This window comes from Triticum urartu, chromosome 2 (genome assembly GCF_003073215.2).
Source record: "Triticum urartu cultivar G1812 chromosome 2, Tu2.1, whole genome shotgun sequence".
Lineage (NCBI taxonomy): Eukaryota > Viridiplantae > Streptophyta > Magnoliopsida > Poales > Poaceae > Triticum > Triticum urartu.
This window is the reverse complement of record NC_053023.1, coordinates 400,523,931-400,533,389: the sequence shown is the minus strand read 5'-3', so window position 1 is coordinate 400,533,389 and position 9,459 is coordinate 400,523,931. Positions and strand designations below refer to the sequence as shown.

Here is a 9,459-nt window from a genome sequence, read left to right as displayed (position 1 = left end):
CCAGTCAAATAGGTTCCAGTCAAGAGAGAGAAAGAGGGACCAACCTAAGAGACAAGAAAGCGGAGATACCCAAAGGCAGATTTAGAAAGGAAAGGAAGTGAAGAGGGGCTGGCCTGCGTTTGGGTTCGACCGTACGAGGTGCAGACCCATCACACATGGGAAGCGGGCGATGGATGGAGGAGTTCAACCTGCGCTGCCATTTTTTTATGTGCTTGCCGCCGCTGCTGCTACCACTATAAACACAATAGAGAGAGAGAGAGACTGAGACTGAGCGTGTGGGGCCATTTTAGGCGTCTCAGCCAATAGACGCTCGACAGCATACCGCGGCCGGAACCACACTCGATCGCACCCTCCCCCAATTACACCACAAATCCATCCATCCTCTTCCTCTCCCATCTTTAAAGCTGCATCCCATCTCCCCTCACCGCCGCGGCGAGCCAGCGACGTCTCGCCTCCTCCCACCCCGGCCGCCGTGCGCGCCATAGACACAAGAGCCGACAGCTAGATCGCGAAATCAGGATATGGGTCGCGGCAAGGTGCAGCTGAAGCGGATAGAGAACAAGATAAATCGGCAGGTGACCTTCTCCAAGCGCCGCAACGGGCTCCTGAAGAAGGCGCACGAGATCTCCGTCCTCTGTGACGCGGAGGTCGCCGTCATCGTCTTCTCCCCCAAAGGCAAGCTCTATGAGTACGCCACCGATTCCAGGTAGCTCCCCACCCACGCCTATATTAGCTTCCATCTCGATCCATTTCCATTTCTGCCTCTGCTTGCTATATGCCCATGCCGCTGCTGCATCGCACATACATATAGGGAGGGAGGTAATACCGTACCGCCGTACGCTCCGCTCTTCCTCCGCCAGCTGCATCGTAGCTCTTGCCGTTTCTGGCCTTTGATGCCATGGCGCCGGAAAAGCTCCCTGTCGGTTTTGCCATTTCTGGCATCGATCCATCTCCATGTGCTCATCGGTTTGGTGTCCGTACCGCATGTGCTTCCTCACTTGTTTCTACTGCTAGCCCCAGCCCTGCCTATTCTGAGTTTGTGTGCTACAGGCGATGATTTTATGCTGCTGCTGCAGTTGCTTGCTTATTTTGGGTAACGATTTGATTTTCTCCTCAGTCCTCACTCACTAGCTGGCTCGTCTTCTCGGATTTCCTTTCTCGTGCTCCCCACTTTTGCCTTTTCCTCTTGCCTCCGACTGATCCTTTCCTTTTTTGGGATCCACGGCCGCCTTTCTTTCTTTAATTCACATTCACCTATACCCCGCCTAGGACAATATGTATGTGACACGAGAAGGCAGATTATATTATACTGAGCCCCAGCCCCCGCGCGTAATTAGATGATTTTTGTCCCTTTCTTCATCCACATCGTTCTAGACTCGATTGTACTACAAGGAGTATTTTATTCGCTTTCTAGTTCCCGTCCAGTGATTTGGCTTTTTCTTGTGACCAAAAATCACATGCGTTTTTTTGGGTGTTTTTTAAGCTATCAAATAATAATCACAGCTTCCAAGAAGTGAGCTGGACAGTGAGCCAGTGACAGACATGCATGTAATGCACGGAGCTCGGTGAATTAATCGCCTCGCATCTTCTTCTGCCTCTCTAGACATGCAGTGAACCCGACTTATGCATGGTACATCGCTACGTACGTCTTTGTTAAACTATACCAAAAAAAAATCCCTCTTCTTACTCTTCTTCAGTTCTTGCCAAGCAGTGAGATGGATCTGGCTCTTCTTTGATCTTCTTCTTCTTCTCTTTCCTCTTACTCCTATTTATTTCTCTCCCTCTTTGCCTCTTTGATGCTACCCTCTAGGTCAATCTTTGCTAGCTCGGTTTTATTTGGTAGAAATAAGATAGACCAGCTTCACAGCTAGATACAGTATAGTAGTACTGGATCTTTGCTTTGTTCATTGATAGGGAGCAATTCGCAATCTTCTATTGAAGAGAGAAATAAAGGTGTACGATGTAAATCGCTAATGATGAAACTATTTGCTGTAACACAACATATACTTTAGCCCCTCTCAATTCCGTGTACAACAGTTTTGTGTTGTACAACGACTCGTACGTACGGTAACAGTATGCATGTATGTATGTCGGCACTTTTATGCCTGTTTTCAAGTGCTTTATTTCCAATATACATATATGTCCGTTGCGTCTCATCTCTTTCTTCCCTCTTTGAGATATATGGTCTATATAAGGCATGGGTACCTACGTGCCACATATACAAGACGACCTGGCCTCTCTCTGGGAAAATTAAAGGAATTAATGCTTCAGGCTTCTGGAACCCCTTCACTAATTCTCTCTCTATATAATCCAGATAAATAGGCTGCACATCTCTATAGTCTATATTTTCGTGTGCCAAAACCAGTGAGGTTCAAGATGGTGGGATATTGTGTTGACCGTACGTACAAACATACGGATTAAGAGCTTCTTCTTTTGTTGCATATAGTACAGTACGTAATATTCTCTATGTATGAAACTACGAAGGGGGCTGGTGCAAACTATCACCTTGGCTGTTTTACAAGAACAGAAGTAGCTAGCTCTATAAGGTTCCTCTACAATTGTTCAGTTTAGGATCGCAATCCAGTTCCCGCGGTACTGCTGCTACAGCCATCCATTCAACTCATTGTTGATAAATTTTTCTTGCCACAGCATCATGCATGCATGTCCTGTAATGCTTCAATCATTATCAACAAACCTTGATATCACATGTGTGCTATATGCATTCCTTTTATCAAGGATTCATGGTTCTTCTATACAGCGTCACTGCTTTCTTAAAGATGGGTGAGATATATGTTTTATGTGTGCACTCTTTGAAGCTGGCATCCTGTTTCCAAGGCAATCAAGACTGATATTACAACGCTTTGAACAGTAAAGGAGCACTGTCAGTCCAAACAGTAACTTCAGATCTGGAGTTTGTTGGGAATTTCTTATTTTTCATTGCTCGGGCCATGGCATAGTGGCTCTTTTTTTTGGGGTTTGTGATAAGCTATTGCATTTATTATATTTTCTTGCAAAAATAACTTGGGTATGCTTCTTAGTGCTGGTTTCCGAAGTAGAAGGATGCCAAGCATTGTACTCCAATACAATGCTAAGCCTTGTACTGATTTTCGAAGGCATAATTAGTACTCAAATAATTGTTCTTAAGCATTGTACTAATTAGTACTACTAATTATGGGTTGCAAATGACCGGGATTTGATTGTCCTCAAAAGGCATGGACTGACATGGTGTGAGTTTTCCTTGCAGCATGGACAAAATTCTTGAACGTTATGAGCGCTACTCTTATGCTGAAAAGGCTCTTATTTCAGCTGAATCTGAAAGTGAGGTATAAGCAATTTGCTGCTTTCGCTATTATGATGATTACTCTTGCTGCTTTCATATATTTTGAATCGGGGAGGTTGCCCATGTTACATTGCACAAGCATTTCAGCACATCTCCTTCACATAAACATCATATCTGAATTAACCTTCTTGTTGTTGGATTGTCCAAACAGAGAAAGTTAGTTATGAATAATTATACTTTTTGAGAAATTCAGAATCACCTTACATTTTTTGTTAATGACTTTAAATTACATTTCTTTAGGATACTCTACTATATAGCTTAACATTCCTCAAGTGAAAAGGGGTTTTGTCGACCCACATATGAGCTTTCGAAATGTGTAGCATTCACATGTCCTTAAACTGATTAATCCCCTTCATCTCGGATTTTGTCTCACCAAGAAAACTTGTAATGTGTGGATGCTCTAGTTCGGCAACCTATGTTAAATACAAGTGGGAATGAATTTCTAGTTGCAAACTTACCGGCAGATAAGATCGTTTAGTAAGGATGAAAAGAACCTAGTAAACACTAGAAGAGTTTGCTAAACTGGTATTGGATATCATCCTCCTTCACATTTTTATTAAATTCGGCCACCTAGGTAAATGAACGAAGAGATCATTGATGGGCATGTGTATTCATCATCTTTGAATGATGTCCACTATACATAGAAATAGTCATAGCATGCAGTATATAATACACAATATATGGGATGCATGAAATTATATGAAATTAGCATCTCCTCTAGATCAATCATAAATACATCACAGACAATATTTTTAACTATAAATTCTGTAAAATAAATATTGTATGTATACATTATAGGATACTAACAAATCAATCAAAATTATATGTTTTTGCCACAAACTTAACCTACCTAAGCTTCACAAAATAGCCTTTGTATTCACATTTCTTGTATTTGGCCCTTTCATAACCATTGTAAACCAACCACGGGTTACACAGTTGCATATGTTTTTGTACACATATGGAATTTACATGAACTTGGCTTGTAAGAGAAGGTTATTGAAGTAGAAGATGGCTGAGAAAGCTACGGACGCAAGCTAATTTATGCTTTTAAGCAGCAAGATACCCCTCCGTGTATTATTATTTCATTAAGCTTTTTTATCTTCACAAAAATTAAGTAATTTATAAAATGAAAATATCGACCATCGTTCTTACCATATTTTTGTCTGCTATCAACTATATGATTAAGAAAGGGCAGGATTATTTTGCTTATAAATACCTAAAATAAAACAACTACATTTGGTTATAGGTTTTTCATTTTAATTTTGTATGGTGTGTGAACTTTTGACGCTATATGTTCTGAAGGGTCCATTTTTTGTGTGTGGTTATTTTCTGATTGGGATATGGGGGGAGGGGGATTATTAAATCCGGTTTACACCCAATATATTTTACGGTAAACAAGTAGACATGGCTTGATGACTATGAATTTGGCTGAGCCTAAAATTCTCAGATAAACTTTGTTATGACCATGATATAAAAAGTTCAAAGTCGATGTCGTAATATATTTATTTTTCCACATTTTCTTTTTTTTTATTATTTTCCTCACTTGCAACGTCCATCTCTTCGCTCCATCCAAATAAATCAAATCCGTCAAGTATTTGCTGTTAGTACCTCAGATCCACATGCGAGTACTGATTTTCTTTTCTTTACTTAATTTTTTCTACACATTGAACCTAAACATAGTTTTAGGCAATGATTTAATGATTACTTTACAGAAAAAGCCTAGGACTAGTTTGGTAGATGCTGCTGCTTCATAATACTGAATATCAGAAACATTATTAAGGTGTTCCTGCACTTCAATGGCTGAAACCTGTTATAATAGTTAAGAGCATCTTATGGTAAATTTCTGCTATTCCTACATGTCTGCTGTTCTAGTATCATTGTTAGCGACAAAATGCAAGAAGTGACGTGAAAAAAATGCAAGTGTGAGTGCCCGAAGGTAAATGTGAACTTCTCCTAAAATGGAAGCCTTATTTATCCCTCCTTCCAGGTCTATAAGGAGCGCATGGATTTTGGGATTCCCATTGACCATCAACTAGATCAATCATATGAGTTATGCGGCCTAGAAATTAGACCACTGTAAAATCAGACTCAAAATGCATTTACACCTTATAAACAAAGGAGGGAGTAGTTTGTCAACAGTTTCCTGTTCGTTTTCACATTACCTTACCATCTACTCACATTAAATAAGCATATTGATAGTGGTAGTTCCCTATAGCGGTAAAAGATGTTCTTAGTTACGTCCATTCTTGTACTTGCCTACCTCTGACAGAAAATAATTTTCCTGTACAGGGAAATTGGTGCCACGAATACAGGAAACTTAAGGCGAAGATTGAGACCATACAAAAATGTCACAAGTAATAATGAGTATTGAATTGAGATTTGAATTCTGAGTAATTGTGGAACTAGCATATAATTTTGCAGTATGAGCTGCTGAATTAAGATGATTTAAAGTAACTGGATTATATTATCCTGCAGGCACCTCATGGGAGAGGATCTGGATTCTCTGAATCTCAAAGAACTCCAACAACTGGAGCAGCAGCTGGAGAGTTCATTGAAGCACATCCGATCGAGAAAGGTTGTTATTTTCTAAGATTCAGTAGCCCACCTGAATTGTCTTAACTGGACTGAGGTGGACGTCAGATGCCAGCATTACATATGTGAATGTGGTCCTTGCATTCTGTTGCAAACCCTTTCCTTTTGGACTTTTGAGAATGTTATTATCTGGCATATAATTTCCAATGATAAAGTTTCTGATCATTTGTAACTGCAAACTTGCCTCTATTTGCAGAGCCATCTTATGATGGAGTCCATTTCTGAGCTACAGAAGAAGGTAACAACCAAACTTATTATCATCGATCCGCCTTCCATTATGATATAGCTAGTTTCATCTCATACTGTTGTTGCATGCTGCAGGAGAGGTCACTGCAGGAGGAGAACAAGGCCCTACAGAAGGAAGTAATTAAGCTGCCAAACAAAGCACCTATAATTACTTAACCACTGCCCGTTGCTGATCTAATCCTTCAATTTTCTCTAGCTGGTGGAGAGGCAGAAGGCGGCGGCCAGCAGGCAGCAGCAGCAGCAACAACAACAAATGCAGTGGGAGCACCAAGCCCAGACCCAAACCCATGCCCATACCCAAAACCAACCTCAAGCCCAGACCAGCTCATCATCTTCCAGTTTCATGATGAGGGATCAGCAGGCCCATGCCCCTCAACAGAACATTTGGTATGTACATGCATACATTGACAATTCACTTAAGATACTATGCGTACATGTAATAACATGTACAGTTCATCTTCTTGTGTATGCAGCAGCTACCCGCCGGTGACGATGGGTGGGGAGGCAGCAGCGGCGGCAGCAGCACCGGGGCAGCAGGCTCAGCTTCGTATTGGAGGGCTGCCTCCATGGATGCTGAGCCACCTCAACGCTTGAGGAAGAGGTTTAATTGCCATAGCAGCTGAAACAGCATTAATCGGCACACTAGCAATTAAGCTGCTATGGTTATGTTTGCTTGCCCCTACCCTTATATATATGATTTGCAAGGAAAAAAATGAGCAGAGAGATCAGGAATGCTGGTTCGCTGTATAATTTTGTTGCATGTTCAGCAACACGTACCAATTGATGCAAACATGCATGCTTAGCAACCAACCAATTACCTTAGCATGGATGACTTGCTTGGCTTAATTATGGAAAGCTAGGTTGCATGATGACGTGTGTATATATATGATATATTTTTATATTTTATCTGAAATCTAAATGGGTGAATGAATAAGGCCAGGTTCAAGGCTGTGAGATCAGCCATCCCTTGGCCCCGCTGCATGTAATTTCTGCCAACATGGAGGCCCTAGAGGTAAAGCCATCTCTTCGTGAAGATGTATATACATATGGTTCTAGAATCTACGTAGATAGAAAGGAATGTCACGTCTAGAGGTAAAATAGGCAATAATACTGCAGAGACGTCAACACTATCTCTACCATCGTGTATAGCTATGCTTTTGTTTTGTCCCTATAAGTGATACCAGAATGTACAAACGATAACATGCATTCCCTGCCTTTCTTGTGTTTTAATCCTTCCAATGAACAGTAGGTTGTTTTTCTTCATATGCATACCCTACATATATATGCACAATCGTACTTATAAGATTTCTCTAACTAGTTTTTTGCCACCACTTTATAGATAAAGCACCAACCAAGTCCATACAATACATTTTTTTTTTGAAAAGGGGGGCTCCCCGGTTTTTGCATCGGAACGATGCATACGGTCAAGTTTATAAATAAGCAGATAGGTTCAACAAGGTCTTAAAGTCTCAAACGAGAGTAAAGGAAAGCTCACAAAGAGCCAAAGAGCCAATAACAAACTAGCCAAAAAGCCACAACCGGCTGGCATAAGAAAGATAGGAGAACTAATTGCCTATCCTATTACATGACCGCCATCCAAATCGGTTGAAAATATCCCGTGCTACCATCTCTCATCGGATAGATCCAGTAACCAAACGCTCCCTGGCCTCCGTCGGAGTGAGTAGCGACCACATAGGGATTAACGCAGTGGCTCGGAAGATAACCTACAAAAAATGAATATTTGTTGTTCTGTTAAAAACCAAATCATTTCTGCAGTTCCAGACTGCCCACAATAAACCACATACTCCTACGCAAATGTGTCTCACTGTTTCGGACTCTATCCCGTTAAGCCACGTTCCAAATAACGTGCTGACAGAATTCGGAGGAGTAATGTTAAAGGCTATATGCACCGTCCGCCATAGAACTTTGGCCAATGGGCAATCAAGAAAAAGGTGTTTGATAGTTTTATCCCGATTATAAAAACTACACCTAGTAGGTCCTGTCCAGTTACGCTTTGCCAAATTGTCCTTGGTTAAGATGACTTGTTTATGTACAAACCACATAAACACTTTAATTTTCAAAGGACTTTGACTTTCCAAACATATTTGGAACTAGGAATGGGGCTGGAATTGATAACATTGAGATACATTGATTTATCTGTAAACTCTCCAGACCTAGTAAGCTTCCAGCGTAATTGATCGGGCTGTTGAGACATCTGAACCTCCATCAGTCTACTCACTAAATGGAGCCACGCTTCCCAACGATTACCGGCTAGCGTCCTCCTGAACTGAATATTAAGGAGGATGGACTGAAGTATCGTTGCAACGAAAGCATCATGTCGTTGAACAATACTATAAACAGACGGGTATTGAAGCGCAAGGGGGCCTCTCCGAGCCAAGTATCCTCCCAGAATCGCGTGTTAGAGCCATTGCCGATTATAAACTTTGTCCTATTGAAAAAGGCTAATTTGACTCTCATAAGCCCTTTCCAAAAAGGCGAGTTCATCAGCCTCGCTGTCACCTGGGACAAAGTTTTGAAGTGAAGATACTTACTACATAGAATCTGCGCCCATGTGGCATCAGTCTCTACAGATAATTTAGACAGCCACTTGCTGAGAAGACATATGTTCTTGACTTCAAGATTTTCAATGCCAAGACCCCCTTGGTCTTTCGGTCGACAAATAATATCCCATTTGGCGAGTCTGTATTTTCATTTCAGTTCATCGCTTTGCCAGAAGAATCGGGATCGATAGAAGTCGAGCCTTTTCCTAACTCCAACTGGGACTTCGAAGAAAGACAAGAGAAACATAGGCATACTCGTGAGAACCGAATTAATCAGAATTAATCGGCCTCCGTATGACATGAGCTTGCCCTTCCAGCAACTCAGTTTCTTCTCAAAACGATCCTCGATACACTTCCATTCTCTGTTTGTTAGCTTACGATGGTGAATTGGTATACCTAAATACATAAAAGGTAAAGTACCCAATTCGCACCCAAACAATTGCCTATAAGCCTCTTGTTCCTCATTGGCTCTTCCAAAACAGAACAATTCGCTTTTGTGAAAATTAATCTTTAACCCGGTCAATTGTTCAAATAAGCATAACACCAGCTTCATATTTCTCACTTTTGCCAAGTCGTGCTCCATAAAGATGATCGTATCATCGGCGTACTGTAGGATAGACACACCTCACTAGATGAGGTACCAAGCCACCCACCTGATCAGCCTCCTTAGCCCTTCCTATTAGAATTGCCAACATATCAACTACAATGTTGAACAAAATA

At 41.3% G+C, this 9,459-nt stretch overlaps 1 protein-coding gene across 2 annotated transcripts; it reads left to right on the top strand.

The window, feature by feature from the left end:
• The first annotated feature begins 201 nt into the window (after positions 1-201).
• On the top strand, positions 202-7,047 carry LOC125537527 (MADS-box transcription factor 15-like). 2 transcript variants are annotated; one of them, XM_048700844.1, is made up of 8 exons: positions 202-706; positions 3,245-3,323; positions 5,630-5,694; positions 5,816-5,915; positions 6,129-6,170; positions 6,254-6,295; positions 6,375-6,565; positions 6,652-7,047. In XM_048700844.1, the coding sequence occupies exons 1-8, from the start codon at positions 522-524 to the stop codon at positions 6,770-6,772; spliced, it is 825 nt and encodes a 274-aa protein (XP_048556801.1). In that variant the 5' UTR covers positions 202-521; the 3' UTR covers positions 6,773-7,047. The 2 variants fall into 2 exon arrangements, with proteins under 2 accessions (XP_048556801.1, XP_048556802.1); XM_048700845.1 differs by having other exon boundaries at positions 204-706; positions 6,655-7,047.
• Positions 7,048-9,459: the final 2,412 nt, after the last annotated feature.

Bases quoted from the DNA above. Each gene is read 5' to 3' on its own strand.
- LOC125537527 (XM_048700844.1), top strand. From the start codon at position 522: ATGGGTCGCGGCAAGGTGCAGCTGAAGCGGATAGAGAACAAGATAAAT. The intron at 5,695-5,815 runs GTAATAATGAGT...ATTATCCTGCAG, and splicing joins ACCATACAAAAATGTCACAA to GCACCTCATGGGAGAGGATC. The intron at 6,171-6,253 runs GTAACAACCAAA...TGCATGCTGCAG, and splicing joins TTTCTGAGCTACAGAAGAAG to GAGAGGTCACTGCAGGAGGA.